The 21,595-nt window shown below is 39.3% G+C and overlaps 1 protein-coding gene across 1 annotated transcript in view; it reads right to left on the minus strand.

Moving 5' to 3' along the window:
• SMU1 (SMU1 DNA replication regulator and spliceosomal factor) overlaps window positions 1–21,115 on the minus strand; it is a 32,574-nt gene extending 11,459 nt beyond the window's left edge. The window contains exons 1-9 of the mRNA XM_061425918.1: window positions 20,978–21,115; window positions 17,852–18,062; window positions 16,192–16,344; window positions 15,009–15,119; window positions 4,591–4,719; window positions 2,991–3,110; window positions 1,573–1,689; window positions 822–949; window positions 101–227 (exon numbers count right to left, since the gene is read on the minus strand). Of these exons, the coding sequence (XP_061281902.1) occupies window positions 101–227; window positions 822–949; window positions 1,573–1,689; window positions 2,991–3,110; window positions 4,591–4,719; window positions 15,009–15,119; window positions 16,192–16,344; window positions 17,852–18,062; window positions 20,978–21,003 (1,122 nt within the window). The 5' untranslated portion in view covers window positions 21,004–21,115. The remainder of the gene's footprint in view (window positions 1–100; window positions 228–821; window positions 950–1,572; window positions 1,690–2,990; window positions 3,111–4,590; window positions 4,720–15,008; window positions 15,120–16,191; window positions 16,345–17,851; window positions 18,063–20,977) is intronic.
• Window positions 21,116–21,595: the final 480 nt, after the last annotated feature.

A 21,595-nucleotide genomic window follows, 5' to 3' on the forward strand; every position in this document is an offset into this window, starting at 1 on the left:
CACCATAACTTTCACCTTATCACCACTGAAAACTCCTCAAAGGGCAAAATAGAAAAAATGGAATAGACACCCCAAATAACATCAGTAGCAAATACTTAACCTTTACAGTGCCATCAGAGGATGCACTGATAATATAATGTCCATCCTGTGTAAAGGTGGCTTCATTAACAAAGGAGGAATGGCCACGGAATTCCTTCAGGGTTTTTCCAGATTTTAAACCATGAATTCTATCACAAATAAAAGCAAATGAAAAGAGCAATTAATATCCTATATACTGTGGTTGGAACCAAGTGTTGAAAGCATTTTAGATGAATTACAGAAGCTCATGTTAAAATATTAAGAACAGGGACTACACAATTATGTATGGAGTAGTATTTTCCTTATGTCTAACAATCAAACAAAAACAAAAACAAAGCTCTGCAGAGAGACTGGAAAAAAATATGCTATTGATACCACAAGCTTCTGTTCAGTGACAGACTTCTAGGTCTCTGCTGGGTCCAAGGAATCTGTATTTGTCACATGCTCTCTAAGGTGACTCTGATGCAGGTGGGTCCATAGACCACACTTTGAGAAACATGAAGCGGTGCTAAAATCCCCTTCTGATCTCTCTTCTGGGTAGAGACCCAAATGGACGACACAATAGCACTGTGTCAGCTGTATTTTGGGGAAATAAGGTCTCACATGTATTTATTACTCATTTATTCCCTCACTGTCCATATAAAGGAATCCTGGTGAAAACACAGAAATCACTAACTACTACCTCCCTCTGAAGTTTCATCATATCAAACAAAAGTGAGGGCAATTTGGAGATTCTTACTTACCTAATTGTCTGGTCAAAAGAGGCACTAAGGATCTGACTGCTATCCTTAGAGAAGCTTAGACAGGTGACACCTTTGCTGTGTGCCCTTTCAAATCTCCTTAAACACTGTCCACTCTGAATCTTCCATACCTTTATTTTTTTAAAAAGAAGAATAGTAAAAACTTATAAATACAGTGTCCCATGTCCCACTCCTACCCTGCAGAGCCAGGCAAAATACAAGGCTCACTAAGGTACTAAAAACAGCATTAAAAATGCATGCCAATGGCTGAATATGATATGTCAGGTTCTCAAAGTACAATGACAACTTGAATCCTCTGAAACTTAAACCTCTTTCCTTTTAAATTATTAAAGCAAAAATTTAGACTCTAAGTTCACTTAGCAGAGACCATTTCTGTATTTTATCTAGCCCAGGGTATTTGACCAGCAATTAAATACAAGCCACAGCTGATCACTGCTAAGCATTTGCAGACCACCACCCCAAAGCAAAACACACCAAATAAGGTAAGCTATGGTGGCACAGCAGAAAGGGCACGAGCAGATCTGAAGTCCCAAATCTATTACCAACTGTGTGACTTTAAATTACTGGGCCTCTGTAAGCAGAGTTATTATTGGGATTAAATAAGAAAAACTAAAGTGACTAGCATAAAGTTGATGCTCAATAAAGAGTAGGTAAAAAAAACCCTATTAGGGACTAACTTGTCACAGAACTCGCAAAATGTCTACATATAAGAGTTCATGCCTCTAATTCATACCTTGATTTTTCCATCTTGGGCACCAGTTGCTAACATTTCTGTATCTCTGCTGAAGCACATACAGAGAACAGCATCATCCATCATCATAAAGTTATCCTGTGCCTGGTACTTAAGATCCTAAAGGAAACAATGATAAGCAATTATCAAAATATCACAAAAACACCAGTTATCCCAGGTCTCTACAAACTTACTGGAAGCAGGATGGTAGACTGCTGATTAAATCTCCAAAGCAAATAGCAGTGTCATGCACATTATCCTGATGAACAACTGATAACACTGGGAGTACCTTTTTTACACAATTCAAATAAGTATTATAAAAAATACAAATGTAACAGCTTACATCTTTTGCTTACTAATCCTTTCTCAGCAAAATTCCCCTACAGTTTCATATTGTACATCTTTAATAAATCTGAATTTATTTAACGGTATGACATGAGAAACATTTTTCTGTAGTCACCTACCTTTCCTAAAATCATGTATTGATTATTGTATTTGATATTTTTCTTTTATCATCCATTACTGTTCATAATGAAATATCTTTATTTTTTCTAATTATAAAGTGAGGCTGTTTCATGGTTTAAAAAAAAAAAAGGCAAACTGTAAAGAATTATACAATGTAGAAAGTGAAAACCACTCATAAATCCACTACACATGGAGTGGAATTTAGTACTCTATCATAAAGATTACATTTTAAATCAGTGGTTAGTCACTAAGTAGCTATTTGGGAAAGTTAAGCTGGATCTATGCCAATTTTATCACCCTAATCAAATGCCAGATGGATCAAAAATTAAACACAAAAAGAAACACAGAAGTATTTGACTAAATCATGGGAAAAAAGATGGATAAAATATGATGATACAAAAAACTGTTACCTGTATAAAGCAAAACCATACATTAAGTCAAAAGACAAAAGTCAAAGCTGAAAAATATTTGCAATGCATATTACCAAAGTTGATTTCCTCAAACTACAAAGAGCTCTTACAAATCAGTAAGAAGTAGTCCAAAAGAGAAATGGGCAAAGGATATGAACAGACTTCACAGACTAGGAAATACTGGTGGCTTTTCACATATAAAGATATTCCACTTCATTCATGATGAGAGGAATGCAATTAGTACTACTAAAAGGTTAGACTACAAACAATAAGCAACTGCTTACATATACACATAGAATATTCCATAAAGATTACATAAGAAAGTGGTAACTCTGGGTGCACCAAAGAAGGGAACTGACTGGCTGAGGGACAAAAGTGGGGAACAAGAGCCTTTACTGAATAACTGTTCTGTTTTAGAAAATGTTTTATCAGATGTACATCTTACCCATTCAAAAAGTAAATTTAAATTGTAACTATAACAGATAACTTAAAAACAATAACAGATAATTCTCCTACTAGAAAAATTAATATATTTAAAATATTTACCTTTCTGATTTTTCCAGTCGTAAAGTTCCATACTTCAATGAATCCGTCAACAGACCCAGTAACCAGATATTGACCATCTGGAGAAAATCGAGCACACTCCACATGTGATTTCTGACCAAACTGTTTCAAATGAAACAATGAAACAGATGCATTTTTATCTAGTGGCCTTAAAACAGTTCCCATTTTAATCTTTTGAGAGCTCGGCCCTAGCACAGAGCCATAGCCAGCCTATATTATGGAGTTTGGAAGGGTGTTTCTGTACCCAGACACAAAGAAATGCTTGATATATTCTCTCCAACCAGTTTAACACTGAGGTTCACCACTGAAACTAATTTGATTTTTTTTTTAATGACATTGGTATTTCCAAAGAAAAACAAAAAAAAACTATTTTAGCAAGGGACTTAAAACAAATAATCCTGTTAACTCAAACAGTAAGTTTTTACCAGAATCAGTCACTGTTAACATGATTTTCACACTTAGTATGCCATATGTTCCTATTTTTTTTTTAATCTGGGGGAAAAATTCATTTTTTCAAAATAAATGGTTGTTTTTCTACACTATTTTTTAAACAAATTTTTTATCACTGTTTCTTTTCATGACCTTCATCTAAACAAGCGATAACATGTGACTAACTCTAAGAGAACTAATTAGAGCCGATAGAAATGCTTGGGAAATGTATCTGGAGCATTTATCAGCATTGATTTTGCCATTAACAGATGGAAACTACAGTACATTAGACAGATGAGAACAGAGAAAAGCTCTATTATGAGTCTCATTTTAAATGCCCCAAAAGGAAGTGTTTAAAACAGAAAATCTTCGTCCAGCAGCATAATTTAATGGATTTCTATTTGTCGCAGGGTTTTGCCAAGGTAAATACAAGTGCTGCTCAAAACTATCTTTATATGCAAGTCATAACATATAATCCAGAAAAGACAAATTCAAAATACTAAGCCAAAGATGTTATGAAATACTTTTAAATCTATAAACTCAATCAGAGCACAAATCCAAAAAGAAATTGTAATAAAAAGGAATAAAAAGGAGATGGCGAAGTAGTAAATACAGTTATAATTCTGGGAACTGCAACAATTAATTCATTATGCTTTTCACTAGAAAAGTCTCAGAAAGAAAAAAAAAAAAACGCAAAAAAACACCAAGTACCAGCCATTAAGATGATAAAATTATTTTCCTCAAACACCACTGAAGCCCACTTTCCAATCCAGGCCTGGTCCTTTGCCAAACATATAGCAGGCAAAAACACAAATGTTGAACAGGAAAATTACGTAACAGAGTTCATGGTTTTTAGTCCCAGGCTTAACCTGAGAGCTAAAGCATTTTTCCAAATGCAGGATTCCTGGGAGAAAGTCCAAGGGCAGATGATGGGTCAACATCCAATGAATGTCCACTTGGTAATGCAGCTGAGGTGTGCCACTGCCAGGCCACAGGGGGACCTCAGTGGTCACTAGCAGTAACCATGAATGTTGTCAGAGCTGAAGAATGACTTCCACTCCCCAACCCAAGCTACTGGCACAGGGCCAGGCTGAGCAAGCATACACTGAGTTCCCAACAAGTGATTACCAACTGGGCGGTCGAAGGATCCTACCTTAATATGCCTGCTCAGCTGTGTAGGAAACTTTTCTTCTTCTACATCTTTGACAGCTGCTTTGCCTCTGAACAAATCTATGGTCATGCCAGGAGGAAGCAATCCTTGGTGCTGCTGCCACTTCAATGCCTATGAGAAAAGAAATCCACTTGGGTGCTTTTAAAACCTAGTCCTGATTACTCAAAGCCTGAAAGGGTGAGGTTCACAGGAAGTATGAGTTATCCAGACCCACCATCTCTGGCCATCCAAACACAACACAGCCTGGGCTATTCTGTGTGTTCTAGGACCAGAGGTTGATCTCAAGGTGGAAGGGGATTCTCAGAGCCAATGGGTCCAAGTTTCTACAGCCATTTTCTTAATAGATGTGACTCCTATTATAAATAAAATTTGAAAAACAAAAATTTCCCATAGTTCCCAACATCCAAACACAGCTACAATTAGCATTGCATATGTTACCTTTTAGTATTTCCCCCCAACATGTTTAATTTATATAGCTGTAATTATACCTTACGTAAAATTTTATACCCTGTTTTCACCTATCATTATATCATGCTATGACATAACAAACAAACTAACATTTTCTATTCTAACATTATATTCTCTACTAGTGGATGTTTCATAGCTTATTTAATATATTAATGGACATTTACATTTCTTCTAATTTTTGCACTCATCTAAATAATGCTGCAATGAATAGCCTTGGATGTAAGGCTTTTTCTATTATCAGGATATTCCCCCCCCCCAGAATAGATTCCTAGAACAGAAATTACTGAATTGAAAAAAGAACACAAATGGCTAAGGCTCTTTAGACACACTACCAAAATGTTTTCCCAAAAAACCACAACTACAATAGCAATCACAACTGCATTATAGGGAATGGAAAAACCATGGACTTTGGAGACAGACGGCCCTAGTTTGTCAACTAAGCTATTCTGAATCCCTGATTTGCCAACTGAAAGTCCAGAAAAAAGCCTAATTCCTAGAGTTGATGAAGGGATGAAACAATATATGTTACATAACACAGGGACATGATCAGTGTTTATTCTCTTTTCCCTTTGTTTTATCAACAAAACTCAATAATTTTGGATGTCATTTAAAAACTCTAACGAGTGGGAAATTATGCCCTACTTTAGTAAATTCTCTGATTAGTCTGACCTTTTCTATTAATACATGTTTGTTAATGACATATACTTCTTCTGTTAACTGTTTACTCATGCTCTTTGTTCACTTATCTACTGTTGGCTCACATTTTTTTTTATCAATTTGTAAGCTTTTTAATGTGATCAAGATATTGTATCTTCGTATTTCCCCAAAAGAATTTTTTTTCCCAATCTACCTATTTATTTATTACAGCTTTTAAAGGTTTCATCTAAGTTAAACTCTCAAGTAATGAAATTTGTTGACATTAACCTTGGTGTCTACTCCCTAATAACAGGAAGTCCTGTAATAGGAGGTCTGATACATCACTACCTAACTTGATCTATATTCTTAAAATATATATCTGAAATTATGATTATAAAATATGAGAGAGGACTCTGATCTGACATTTCTCCCCTATTCTAAAGTAGGGGCCCCAATACCATACGCTAAATAATTCTTCCTGTCCGTAGATTCTGTGACAGTCTCATTACCATCTACTGAATTCTGATAAATAATAGGGTCAATTTCTTGTGCTGTTGCACTGGATGCTAACTATCAAAATGATTTAAACTACGAACCTCTGTTAAACGCTTCACTATTTCTAGGGCTAATATGTTCAACATTCTTCTTCCCAAAATTTCTTCGATGAATATACTTCTCTAAGTTTATATTTCCAGATGAATACTAGAATCTTTGTGATACATTTCTAAACCTATTATGAACTGGTATCAACCGTCAGTCCTATCCAAGAAAATCAATGTTTTATCATCTTCTCAAATTTATTTCTCCTGGAAGCTTTGAAAGGATTCTCCTTTTTTAAAAAAAGGAAATCATTTTTTTCCCACAAAGTTAGGGCTAGAATTTTTATATTGTATAAACAAGAACTCTGTTTTCACTGAATATTTGAACTGGCTAGTGCTGATATACAGAAATGCAATCAACTTCTGAATATTTTATATCTCACAAATTTACTAAATTTTCAATTTAATTCTTTAACCACTATAGTTGAAATATTTAATGTTTCTACAGTTTTTTCTTTTCAAAGTCCATATTTTGCTTATTTTTCATATTTTACTGTAATGACCAGAAGACTTGACTTATCTCCAATCAATGGGTACTCTCTGCACTCTTTACCTTTAGTCTACAGCAGTTTCAAATCACTCCCATCTTTTAAAGGAAAAAACAAAAACCCCTCTCTTACCCTCTGCTTTTCAGCTACTATGGCCCTCTTCCTTCTACATTACCCTCATCTCCTTCTTTTAACTACCAACCTTCATAAGTCACCTATACTTGCTGTCTTCACACCTCAGTTAATTTGCTTCTAACTTGCTATAACATAGCTTCTGTCCCCATCTTTCCACTGGAAGTGCACCTCAGATATCCCTGTGACCAAAACCAGACTCCCTTTGTGACCCTAATCTTCTCCATGCTCTTGGCTGCTCTCAACTACAATAACCTCTCATCTGCTTGAAACTCCTATTGCTTTTTCTAACCCTATTCTTCTTGGTTTCCCTTTTCATCTCTCTGGTTGTTCCCGTCTGTTTATCCTATGGACTTTAAGTGTTCTCTATGGCTTTCTTCTCAAATTTTTACTCTTCTTAGTCTACCTGCTTTTCCTAGGTAGTCATATTTTCATATATGGCTTCAATTACCACTGCAATTTCCAAATCTATAGCCATAGCCAAAACCTCAAAGTTGAAGTTCAGAGTCACAAATCCCAGCACATACACTGGACATCTCCACTTGTATGTCTGATAGGAACTTCAAAATTAGTACATCCCAAACTGATGGTCTGCTTCATCCAGTCTCTTATTCCATCCTAACAAACTTGCCCTTCTTTTTATATTCTCTACCAAGTCAGTGAAGCCAGAATCCTAAAAGAGCACCCAGAATGAAAGCCTCACTCACTCCTCGTATCTAACCAATTAAATGTGGAGGACAACATGAGTTTATTTCCACTCTTTCTAGAAACCCCACTTGAAGTGACAATAATAAAGGAATAAAAAAGGTACATAACCCCAAAAGACACAGAGAATGAAAAAAGTAACAGCAGAAGAAAAACGTTAAATTTAAGAAGCCGCAAAGAGAATGGACCAGCTTGGAAACCAAGAAGAACAGATAAAAATGAAACCTAATTACGCAAGGTGGGAATGAAGAAGCCATAAGCAGTAAGCCAAACTACCCTGCAAATTCCAAAAAAGCTTAGGAATTGAAGGCACCACACACCCCCTCAAGGACAAGGCAGGGCATATGGCAATGATAAAATCTGAATGAAGAGCAGTTAGCATCCAGAACCGATCTCAACCCTATGCAACAGGCGACTGCCTTGCCCAAGCTTCAAGAGAAGCTGCATGGTCGATTTTCTGGAAAAGCTGAGATCCTGGGCTACGGAAAAAGGCAGAGCTGAGGGGCAGAGTGTAAGTAAAAAGCTACACGAAAACAGGGGGATTAAGTGCAGGCTTGTATGCTAAACAGGGAGATTTCTCTTAACCTCCACCCCCAGGCAGGAAACTAGAGGAATACTCTGGAAAAGTTGATCAGTCCAAGAGAAGCTTCACTCAATCTTATCAATTCTCAAACTCCACCTTCCATCCCTTCCCACACAGTTCCCAGCTTTTCGGTGCTTCACTCTGAAATCTGAGGAAAGTTTTTTTTTTTTAACACTGGCACTAAAACAAACAGGTAGAAAAAAAGGAACTCAAAGAAAGTAGGGACACAATAGGGAGGAAAACAGTTTTAAAACTTGAATAGAGACCCACTGTATAGCACAGAGAACTGTATTTAATATCTTCATCTTATAATGACCTATAATAGAAAAAAATCTAAAAATTATACATATTCAGTTATATATGTATATACACATATATATAAATATATATAGAGAGAACGAGAGAGAGGGGGAAACAGGGAGGGCGGGAGGGAAGGACAGAAAAAGAAAACAGCATCACTTTGCCACAACCTGAAAATAACACATCAATGTAAAATCAACTATGCTTCGATTTAACACACCAACAACAATAAAAACAATTCAGGAAAAAAGTAACTTGCACTATCATCCTAGTTTTCCTATTTTGGGGGACTCAATTTCTATGTGTAAGAACTACAGACTGACTGAATAATGAACCAACTACCTTACCCATTATCCCATCCCCACCCCCTCCTTTAGTTTCTGCATAATTTCTCAACAAATGGAGCATGCTCTTGCTGCCTACACAGTTTGGGAGCTAGGCATGAAATTTAGCCATATTAATGGTGGAAGAGTGTGGGGCACCAGATCAAATTATGCCATTCCCACCAGTGATAACTTTCTTTAAAACATCACCCTAAGCCTCTGTTCGGAGAAGGCAATGGCACCCCGCTCCAGTACTCTCGCCTGGAAAATCCCACGGACAGAGGAGCCTGGAAGGTTGCAGTCCATGGGGTCGCTGAGGGCTGGACACAACTGAGCAACTTCATTTTCACTTTTCATTTTCATGCATTGGAGAAGGAAATGGCAACCCACTCCAGTGTTCTTCCTGGAGAATCCCAGGGACAGGGGAGCCTGGTGGGCTGCCATCTATGGGGTCGCACAGAGACTGAAGCGACATAGCAGCAAGGCTCTGTTCCTGTTGTGTTCTTAACACATCCCCACCCATCAACAGAAAATTGGATTAAAGATTTACTGAGCATGGCCCTGCCCATCAGAACAAGACCCAGTTTCCCCCTCAGTCAGTCTCTCCCATCAGGAAGCTTCCATAAACCTCTTATCCTTCTCCATCAGAGGGCAGACAGACTGAAAACCACAATCACAGAAAACTAACCAATCTGATCACATGGACCACAGGCTTGTCTAACTCAATTAAACTATGAGCCATGTCGTGTAGGGCCACCCAAGATGGACAGGTATGGTGTAGAGTTCTAACAAGAACTGAGAAGGGAATGAATGGCAAACCACTTCAGAATTCTCGTCTTGAGAACCCATGAACAGTATGAAAAGGCAAAAAGATAGGACACTGAAAGATGAACTCTCCAGGTTGGCAGGTGCCCAATGTGCTACTGGAGATCAGTGGAGAAATAACTCCAGAAAGAATGAAGAGATGGAACTAAAGCAAAAACAACACCCAATTGTGGATGTGACTGATAATGGAAGTAAAGTTCGATGCTGTAAAGAGCAATATTGCATAGGAACCTGGAATGTTAGGTCCATGAATCAAGGCAAACTGGAAGTGGTCAAACAGGAGACGGGAAGAGTAAACATCGACATTTTAGGAATCAGTGAACTAAAATGGACTGCAATGGGTGAATTTAACTCAGATGACTTTTATATCTACTACTGTGGGCAAGACTCCTTTAGAAGAAATGGAGCAGCCATCATAGTCAACAAGAGAGTCCGAAATGCAGCACTTGGATGCAATCTCAAAAATGACAGAACGATCTCTGTTCATTTCCAACGCAAACCATTCAATATTACAGTAATCCAAGTCTATGCTCCAACCAGTAACGCTGAAGAAGCTGAAGTTGAATGGTTCTATGAAGACCTATTAAGACTTTGTAGAACTAACACCCAAAAAACATGTCCTTTTCATTACAGGGGGCTGGAATGCAAAAGTAGGAAGTTAAGAAATATCTGGAGTAACAGGCAACTTTGGCCTTGGAGTACAGAATGAAGCAGGGCAAAGGCTGATACAGTTTTGCCAAGAGAAGGCACTAGTCATAGCAAACACCCTCTTCCAACAACACAAAAGAAGATTCTACACACAGACATCACCAGCTGGTCAATACCAAAATCAGACTGAGTATATCCTTTGCAGCCAAAGATAGAGAAGCTCTATACAGTCAGCAAAAACAAGACTGGGAGCTGACTGTGGCTCAGTTCATGAACTCCTTATTGCCAAATTCAGACTTAAATTGAAGAAAATAAGGAAAACCACCAGACCATTCAGGTATGACCTAAATCAAATCCCTTAGGATTATACACTGGAAGTGACAAATAGATTCAAGGGATTAGATCTGATAGACAGAGTGCCTGAAGAACTATGGACAGAGCTTCATGACATTATACAGGATGCAGGGATCAAGACCACCCCCAAGAAAAAGAAATGCAAAAAGGCAAAATGGTTGTCTGAGGAGGCCTTACAAATACCTGTGAAAAGAAGAGAAGTGAAAGGCAAAGGAGAAAAGGAAAAATACACCCATTTGAATGCAGAGTTCCAAAGAATAGCAGGGAGAGATAAGAAATCCTTCTTCAGTGATCAGTGCAAAGAAATAGAGGAAAACAACAGAATGGGAAAGACGAGAGATCTCTTCAAGAAAATTAGAGATACCAAGGGAAAACTTCATGCACAGATGGGCACAACTAAGGACAGAAATAGTATGCACTTAACAGAAGCAGAAGATACTAAGAAGAGGTGGCAAGAATACACAGAAGAACTGTACAAAAAAGATCTTCACGACCCAGATAATCACAATGGTGTGATTACTGACCTAGAGCCAGACATCCTGGAATGTCAAGTCAAGTGGGCCTTAGAAAGCATCACTACGAACAAAGCTAGTGGAGGTGATGGAATTCCAGTGGAGCTATTTCAAATCCTAAAAGATGATGCTGTGAAAGTGCTACACTCAATATGCCAGCAAATTTGGAGAACTCAGCAGTGGCCACAGGACTGGAAAAGGTCAGTTTTCATTCCAATCCCTAAGAAAGGCAATGCCAAAGAATGATCAAACTACTGCATAATTGCACTCGTCTCACACACTAGTAAAGCAATCATCAAAATTCACCAAGCCAGGCTTCAGCAATACGTGAACCATGAACTTCCAGATGTTCAGGCTGGTTTTAGAGAAGGCAGAGGAACCAGAGATCAAATTGCCAACATCCGTTGGGTCATCGAAAAGCAAGAGATGTCAGAAAAACATCTATTTCTGCTTTATTGACTATGCCAAAGCCTTTGACTGTGTGAATCACAATAAACTGTGGAAAATTCTGAAAGAGATGGGAATACCAGACCACCTGACCTGCCTCTTGAGAAATCTGTATGCAGGTCAGGAAGCAACAGTTAGAACTGGACATGGAACAACAGACTGGTTCCAAACAGGAAAAGGAGTATATCAAGGCTGTATATTGTCACCCTGCTTATTTTAACTTCTATGCAGAGTACATCACGAGAAACGCTGGGCTGGATGAAGCACAAGCTGGAATCAAAATTGCCAGGAGAAATATCGATAACCTCAGATATGTAGATGACACCACCCTTATGGCAGAAAATGAAGAAGAACTAAAGAGCCTCTTGATGAAAAGTGAAAGAGAAGCGTGAAAAAGTTGGCTTAAAATTCAACATTCAGAAAACTAAGATCATGGCATCTGGTCCCATTACTTCATGGCAAATATATAAGGAAACAATGGAAACAGCGACAGATTTTATTTTGGGGGGCTCCAAAATCACTGCAGCTGTTGACTGCAGCCATGAAATTAAAAGACACTTGCGCCTTGGGAAAAAAGTTATGACCAACCTAGACAGCATATTAACAAGCAGAGTCATTACTCTGCCAACAAAGGTACGTCTAGTCAAAGATATGGTTTTTCTAGTAGTCATGTATGGATGTGAGGGTTGGACTATAAAGAAACTGAGTGCCGAAAAATTGATACTTTTGAACTATGGTGCTGGAGAAGACACTTGCGAGTCCCTTGGACTGCAAGGAGATCCAATCAGTCCATCCTAAAGGAAATCAGTCCTGAATATTCATTGAAGGACTGATGCTGAAGCTGAAACTCCAGTACTTTGGCCACCTGATGCGAAGAACTGACATTTGAAAAGACCCTGATGCTGAGAAAGATTGAGGGCGGGAGGAGAAGGGGATGACAGAGGACGAGATGGTTGGATGACATCACCGACTCAACAGATATGAGTTTGAGTAAACTCCAGGAGTCGGTGATGGACAGGAAGGCCTGGCGTGCTGCAGACCATCGGGTTGCAAAGAGTTGGACACGACTGAGCGACTGAACTGAACTGAACACTCTCCCCTGGCAAACATCTGCAACCTGCCTATGTACTTACCATGCCTCACTTCTCTTAATCTCCTCTAAGTTTCTTAATTTATCCTAATAATTGTTGGGCTTCCCTGGTGACTCAGACAGTGAAGAATCTGGCTGTAATGCAGGAGACCTGGGTTCGATCCCTGGGTTGGGAAGATACCTTGGAGGACAGCATGGAAAGCCACTCCAGTGTTCTTGCCTGGATAATCTCATGGACAGAGGAGCCTGGCGGGCTAGTCCATGGGGCCACAGAGAGTTGGACACAACTGAGCGACTAAGCACAACAGTCATTACTTTCTATCATACCATAATTTACTAAATGCTGTTTACTATTTAGTGTCCATCTTTGCTACAAGAATATAAACTCCTCCAAGAAAAACATCTTTATTTCATGGATACATCACAAGTATCTAAACAATGCCTGGCACATATCGGGTGCTTAATACTTGTAGAATGAATGTACACATGGCCTCTCCTGATATTATCTTCTGTAGAAATTCTGAATGTGACTACCTCTTAACTATAGTAAAAAAAAGTTTTTTTTATTAGACCTTAACATTAAAAATATTTCATATATACATTAAAAAAGATGCACAAATTCTATGAAACAAAACAATTTGTTAACATGCATATGTAAACTCTGGGTGGTAGGATTCTTATGACTTTTCTTGTATTTCAGAATAAACAATTAAAACCTTCAAAAAAAAAAAAAAGAGGTAAGAGACATTGCTTACACAAGCAAACTCTCAAAAATTTACCCCTGTGTACCCTTTCTTAGGAAGTTACCAGAAGTACTCCATTAAAACAAGGTTCTAAACTATGAGAAGGAAAACATATTTCTGAAAAGTATGACCCAAAACTCTCAATATGAAGATGAAAGAACTCCCAGTACAATCACTATGCAGAAAACCATGAGAACAAGATAGAGAAGGGCCTCAGGGAAAATATCAGCAAGCAGGGGGAAAGAGAGAATTCTTACACTTATTGGAACGATACAGGATGAAGAAGCAAAAGTTACACAGAAAACTAGGCAAAAGAAAGAAATTAAGCAATTGCTGCAAAGAATCATCAAAATTACGTAAGAAATTAAATAGTTATTTTTTGTCTATGAGCAATACTGATGTAAAGATAATGTAAACATTGAAATGATTTAACCAAAAGTTGTCATATAACTGTACTGAAAACCCAGAGAAAGAAGAATGTGTGCATGTTGTGGGGAACAGGTAAGAGAGAAATCATCTTCCACTAAAGTCAACAGTTAATGTTTAAAACTTTTTCTAAAAAAAAAAATCAAACTATGACATTATAAGCATGATATTCAGCTACAAAGGTAAATGCCAGAGTTAAAAACGGTTGTGGGAAGTAAGAAGGTGGAAAACGGCAGATGGAACTATTTTCTCACTAAAAGCCCCGAGAAGTCAAAGTGTTAGTCACTCAGTCGTATCTGACTCTGCGACCCCATGAACTGTGGCCTGCCATATTCTTTACCATTTGAGCCACCAAGGAAGCTCTAAAAACCCTGAGGTACTACTTCAATTATACCCATCTATCACTTCGATAAAAAGTTAATTAAGAAATAAAGCAGCTTATTTTTGAATTTCAGACACACTATAAGCCTCTAACAGTAGCTTTTTGGCCCCTTTCAAAATGCAAATTGAGTGTAAACAGGATATTTACATCTCTATTAATGACTTCTAACTCTGCTATTTATGTAACGTCCATCACTCTAGATAGCTTTAGAAATAATAATGACAATGCTACTACTACTACTACTGCTTAAAAAAATAAAAAAGAAACACCACTGGCAGCTACCATTTACTGCGTATTTAACAAGGTGCCAGTCAATATACAATTGCTTTAAGTACATTTTATCTCATTTAATCCTTAGTACAACACCATGATGAGTAAATGGGATCAAAAAAGTTAGGTAATGTGTCCAATACTGCATAGCTGGTAAGTGAGAGAGCTCAGATTCTAACCATGGCAAATATTTGTTCCAGTGTTCTGACACGATGATCAACAATGTCAAGACAGGACAATAAATTTTATTGTTACTCTAAATCTGTCTCCAGAGTGTATGCCCTTAACCACTAATCTGCACTACCACTCCCAGGAAAGATGAATGTGGCATGGCACAGCTATCTGTACAAGCAGTTCTATAGATAGTTCCCAGTTCTTAGGTTAATTTCTTTAGCTCATACATAGAGTTTATACACACGAAACATTACCAGGAGTTCACAGGAATTTCAGTTCCAAAGACTTTAATTACCTGACCCAGCAATGCCATGAGACGAGATGGAGGCACCACGCTGACTTCCCCAGCTAAGGCCTGGGCGATGGCTGCTCTTCTCTTCTCTTTGCTACTGCCATCGGGGTATGCCTGAAAAAGGAAAGGGGCATAGCATCATTTCCAAGAAATGGAAAAAGATATAAATGTGCTTATTTTTTAAAAATAACAACAGTAATGAAGCAGAAACATTCAAAAGATAAAAAGAAACTACCCAGTTAAACAGGGGATTAATCAATTAGTTTTTTAAAATGACATCTCAATTCTACCCACTTGCATTTCAAAAGTATGAGCTGAGACAGAACTGAGGTCAGCCAATCCACAGTTATTTCTGAAAAGAGTCTCATAATAATAAATAATAAATATATGTCAGAGTCTCATAATAATAAATATATGTCAATAATAATAAACTATGTAAAAGCCAGAGTTGTTTTTTCAGTTTTTTAAAAATCTGCAAAGCCAAGGATTCTTTTACATTCTTTAGTAATTTCTTTCAGTCAAATGACTCCCAGCCCAGAAGTTCTCTAACAACTCTAACTTAAATTCTATCCTGGCAATATAAACTCCTTCCTTTATCCTCATGGTTTTCTTGAGTTTACTCTAACTTTCTGTTACTCAGGGCCTATTAAATTCTTCTTCCTCCTAGCTAGACAAGCTTCTGCTAAAAGGCTGGCTGAGAAAGGATGAAACTATATCTAAGGGTTTTGAAGAATAAAAGAGTATCAATCATAATGCTCTACCAGGAGCATAAGCAGCTGAGAAGCAGAAACATAAGCTTTTAAGAAATAAAAGAACTGCAAGGAAACTGCAGTGGTTAAGAGCTAAGGACACAAATGCACAGTGAACACACCAACAGTAGAGCAGGGCTTCTGGGCAGGTACTTAGGCCAATAATGGAAACAACACCAGAATAAACTTTCTGCTGAACACATAATCCTATATGATAGGGTGTGTGCAGTACAGAAGGCCCTCAAATACTCAGAAAATTGAACAAGACTACCCTCTTTAACATATGCAAATTTCAACCAATGTAAATAAACAAAAAAGTATCATTGTAAAAATTATATCAAAATTACAAAAAGTATCCAATAACATAGTTTAAAAAGAGATCACATTATTGCACATTTTCAAAGTTAACAGCAGTTTCTTTTCATTATCAGTCTTACCTCTCGAGGATCAAAATAAGACCTGGCCAAGAGGTTTTCCAGGTGAATATACCGCTCTGGCTGTGTTTGTTTTAACATGATCATGGGGTCAGTCTGTCTCAGAAGAGATCTGGCAGCACCCAATTCTCGGAGCTCTATCAATTCCAAAACAACCTGTAAAATTGAAAGAAAGTGGCAGTTTCAATGCATTCTCTTAGCTTGTTTTCTTTTTCAGTACAATTTCTGACACAGAAATGGTCTGCCAAAGTGATTTCCAAATCACAAACCAGGAAATGCCCCTTTCCCTTTCTATAGGCAATTTCACACAGACAACTAAAGTAGTTATACAATAATAACTTCCATCCTTCCCTTTTATCTACCAATCTCCCCTCTCTCAGGTCTCTTATTCCAAATGTAAGATGCTAAAGAAGACTAAAGATGGAACTATATCCATGGGCTCCAGAGAAACTGTCCTTCTGTTACCAAAACTTTCTTTAGAATTACTAAACCCACATGGATTTTAAAGAAACAAACCCATTTCCCTATTTTTACTTCAAACCACACAACATTCTTATTTCCAGAAAGTCTACTCGGTTCTGTCGTACAGATAAGCAATTTTATGATCTATGTGCTGGTTTCCCGGCATAGAGCTTCTAAAAACCTTGGAATCTCCCCACTGATAAATACCCTTGCTATTCATGCGCCCTCTGCATCACACCTAGTTAAGCACTACGGAGATGGCTCAGAATAGGAGCTGGTTACCACTAGGACCAACCACATGATTTGAGGGTTGTTGATGCTTTGAACCAGCCCAACCCCAAAGAAAATCAAAGAACTGGGGGTTGAATGAAAAACTCTGGAGCTTCCTGGTTGATGAATACTTCAATGCCAGGCGACAGACTAACTCTAACTCCATGGGGAGAAGGCACTGGAAACTCTGGTTCAGTACCCTCCCAAACCTTACCCTATATGTGTATTTGGCTGGTACTGATCTCTTCCCTTGATAATAAAACTGCCATCATCACTGTATCATTTTCTGAGTTCTGCATCATTCTACTGAAATATCAATTCTGAGTGGGTCACGAGGACCCTTAAATTTGTGGCCAGTTGGTCAGAAGCATGGATGGCCCAAGACATCAATGTACTGTTGGTGTGTGAAATAAAGACAGTCCTATAGAGGACTGAGCCCTTAACTTGTGGGGTCTACACCAACAAGTTAGTGGTTGGTTAGTGGAGGTTAGTGTCAGAACTAAACTTCAGTACACTATTTGGTGTACGAATGGTTGATGTTAGAATAGATCATTTAATGGTTACTTGAGAAATAATATCAATTTAGGGAAATCTTGGCTTTTCCATGAAGAGAGATAAAAATTCGGAGTACTGGGGACTTCCCTGGTCCAGTGGCTGAGATTCCACGCTCCCAATGCAGGGGGCCCTGGTTCAATCCCTGATCAATGAACTAGATCCCGCATGCCACAACTAAGACTCGGTGCAGCCAAATAAATAAATAATAAATAAAATAAACATTAAAAAAAAATAAAGAGTAACACTCAAGCTTTGAAAGTAAATTTTAAGGGCTGTGACAGCCCAAAAGACTTGCAGAAATGCTTATGGATGCTCTCTGGTCAGGGAGGCCCACAATAAACCCAGGTCCAGGAATCAGCATCATCCCCACTCTTACCTGTTCATAGAGGTCAATAAGGGTTTTGTCTGGCAATTTCAGAGACTGTATAGCCTGTAAAACAGTATCCCAATGGCCACTATTAATGTCAGCCACAAAACTCTCAATGCTGTCCACTGTATTCAGAGACACAGTCGTCTCTTCCTGCAAGGTGGCTAGCGCCCGATGTAGACTGTTTTCCTTGAGGTACTGCATAATGAGCCGGATCACACTGAAAGAAGCAAGCATGTCATTCAGCTCACGGATCCTCACTCACCAAAGGTGCCACAAAACTAGGCCCAGTTTATTTTTCTCTGCAGCCATCCTCCTTTCACTACCTGCTTTCCATTTATCAAGTGAGTAAAACGTTCCCTCCCCCACCCCCCACACCATAGAATCTGAGTTACAGAAGACCCTGGGGATCACCTAGTTCCTACTTCGAACTTGTAAGTAGAACTGGGGTTCAGTGAGGGGAAATAACTTGTCCCGTGTCTCAAAGTCAGTTAGAAAACAAGATAGTACCAAGAAGACTCTCATACTTGCAAGGTCAGAGATCTTTTTATTATGCCAAGTTTCTTGTTAATTCATATGATTCCACTGTTGCACACTTTAGGAAAATATTTTAAACCTAGTCTAGTCATTGACACAGAATACTCTAAATGACTGGATGGTTTGGTCCATTTTTAAATGACAGCAAAAAAATATGAATTGAGACCTTTTTAACAGGGATTTGTTGAACACAAATAAGTAGAGCTATATTAGATGTAAATTCAAAACAAAGTTATGTGTCCTCACAAAAATAACACCTACCCACTGCCATTATTACCAAAATTTCAGGACAAGTGAAATAAAAACATGTGAATACACTTTCCCACGGGAAAGAGGACCCAATCTCCAAATATTGAGAGCACAAGCAACAATTTTCAGCATGTGACAGAAAACTTACAAGTTAAATATATATACAATTAAAACTTCTTAATCTTTGGCTTAGTATTAAGGAGTCTGGTGAATAATATTCCATACAGACAGTAAAAGTTCATGTACATTGCTGTACTACACTGTTCTTCTCTTGCCTTAGAAGTACACATATGGCTCATGCAAATTTCTACTGGACAGCACGAGTATCAGGGGTCACACTGTCCAGATTGGAAGAGATTTCAAATTGGAATTTAGTCTATTCTCTTGCCTGGGAGAGAAATAATCAAAAAACAATGACCAATGCTTACTTGACCAGTGTTCACAATATATCAGGTACTGTTCTAAGCATTTTGGATTCAGTTACTCCTCAAAACAACCCTATGAGGATGGCGTTTACTCTTATGTCCATTTTACAGATAAGGATTTGGCCAGGAAACAGAGCTAAATGGAAAAAGGAAGATTCAAAGTGGCAGTGTGGGAAGTGAGCATATCTTGTTATTGTTCAGTCACTCGGTCGTGTCTGACTCTTTGCGAACCCGTGGACCACATCACGCCAGGCTTCCCTGTCTTTCACCTTCTCCTGGAGCTTGCTCAAACTCATGCCCATTCATTGAGTCAGTGATGCCATCCAACCACCTTGCCCTCTCTCATCCCTTTCACCTCCTGCCTTCAATCCTTCTCAGCACCACAGTCTTTTCTAATGAGTCGGCTCTTCGCAACAGGTGGCCAAAGTATTGGAGCTGCAGCATCAGTCCTTCCAATAGCCCGGATAGGAGAGCAAACCCCCTCTTCTTAAAAATAGTTCTTGCATAAGGGAACTAAATACTGCTACTCACAGTAGTCTTTTCTTTCATGGGCCTTTAAGAGACCCCACCTTGGATCCCTGCTGTTCCAGCACCACACTGTTCCCCACAGCACACTTCCATTTATACTCCCCAAATGAGACACGATGCTTGCAAAGAACTCGTATTTGCTAGAGCCAAAATCAAATTCACTTTCTTCTTTGTGTAATACATAAGAGTTAAAAGTTTTGGAGATAGATTGGGATTTGAATTGATATTGATAATAAAGAACATGCAGCAGCTCAGGGCTGGGAGAATGACCTGTTCTCACTTTTGATTCAGGGTCTGAAGTATGGAATCCTTTCCAACTCCTAGCTGTCTTCATCGCCAGCACTCTCCATCACCCTTCTTTGTTTTATTTAACTTTTCTCCACAACACTTACCACCATCTGTAAGCCTATTTTACTTACTGCTTTTGTCTGCTGTTTTCCTTCCTCTTTCTATAAGGGCAAGGACTTTGGTCTGCTTCATTCACTACCATATTTCCAGGGTCTAGAGCAGGTACACAGCAGACTTCAGTATTTCCTGAATGAATAAACCTCCCTTCCTCCTATGGCAGATCTTGAGGACAAGTCCTCTCCCTTACACTCATGACGCAAATGTTAAATCTGCCGATTTAATTATTAAGCGTTGGCAAGAGCAAGTAGAGGATGGAGTCCTGGAGAAGTTCACTGGAGACTTTCTTCAGTCACTCATTAGTACCCCTCTCCCGCAAATCTATCATTCTCCTGGCCCAATTTCACATTCTGTCCCTCCCTTGTGGCTACACAAAGCTCACGGGCCAACCAAAATTCAGCGCCACACGGAACCTGATAAAACAAGTAGTTCTTTCATTTCAAAGACAATTATTGAGCCTCTACGATGTACTAGGAACTGAGACTGTGATGAAAAGCAGCCCCCTAGGCGCCGACATACGCTAGAAGGGTGGGCAAACGGTGACAATACCAGATTAAGAGCTAGGCAGAAGAAACCAGAGGGCCGTGTAAGCACAGGGGAGGAAACAAACCACCGTGCTCAATGGGGGCAGGAAGAGAGGGAAGGCTAAGCGTGCAGCCCCCTTGTGCAGATGAGACCGGAGTCCTAACTGGATGGCTAATCTACTCAGTCTCAGGGCGCATCAGGAGTCGGCGAGGGCTAGAACTCAGATTTTGCAGGCACGTCCTACCCCTAGCCCCGTGCCGCCTTCCACCGGGCTTTGGGCTTTCCGTTCGCTACTTTCTTGTGGGCCCGCCCCTGAAGCAGTCAGATCCCAGAAGCTTCTTTGTGGGGAAGTAAATACCCCTCCACTCCCCAACCTCTCGGACGCCTCCCTCGAGCAACTTCCACCCCTCAACTCATCGACTCCCGGCCCGGCCACTTCGCGAACATCCGACACCATGAGACTCACTCGGAGGACTCGATTTCGATCGACATAGCGTTGTCTTTCCGGGCGCAGGCCCCACTCCACTCTCAGGCCCAGTCGCGCAACGCACCAACGCCACCTCCGGCGACTCACGTACGTCACTTCCGCTCGATAACGACGCCCGCTCTGGAGGCGGTGTGTACGGAAGAGGAGTGAGGACTACGTGTGGGGCGGGGCAGTGCGGGGCGGGGCTTGCATGCAGGGCTGTGCGGGGCGGAGCTTCGAGGGCCTTTCAGAAGTCTGAATCTAAGCGCCTGGTCCAGAGAATTCTCCATTCTCCCTAAAGAAAGGGTTGTTCTTAACGGACTGCCTTTTAAATTTTTAGTTAGTTTAGATTTAAAGATAGGGCTGGCAGACATAGAGAACAGACTTGTGGACAGAGTGGGGGAAGGAGAGGGTGGGATGAATTGAGAGTTCAGGAGCATCATATATATTACCATAAACAAAATAGATAGCTAGTGGAAATTTGCTGTATGCTTCAGGGAGCTCAGCCTAGTGCTCTGTAACAACCTAGATGGGTGGGATGGGGTGGGAAGTCGGAGGGAGATTCAAGAGGGAGGAGACGAATGTATCAGTTCAGTTCAGTTACTCAGTCGTATCTCT

Source organism: Bos javanicus, chromosome 8 (genome assembly GCF_032452875.1).
Source record: "Bos javanicus breed banteng chromosome 8, ARS-OSU_banteng_1.0, whole genome shotgun sequence".
NCBI classification, from domain to species: Eukaryota; Metazoa; Chordata; class Mammalia; order Artiodactyla; family Bovidae; genus Bos; species Bos javanicus.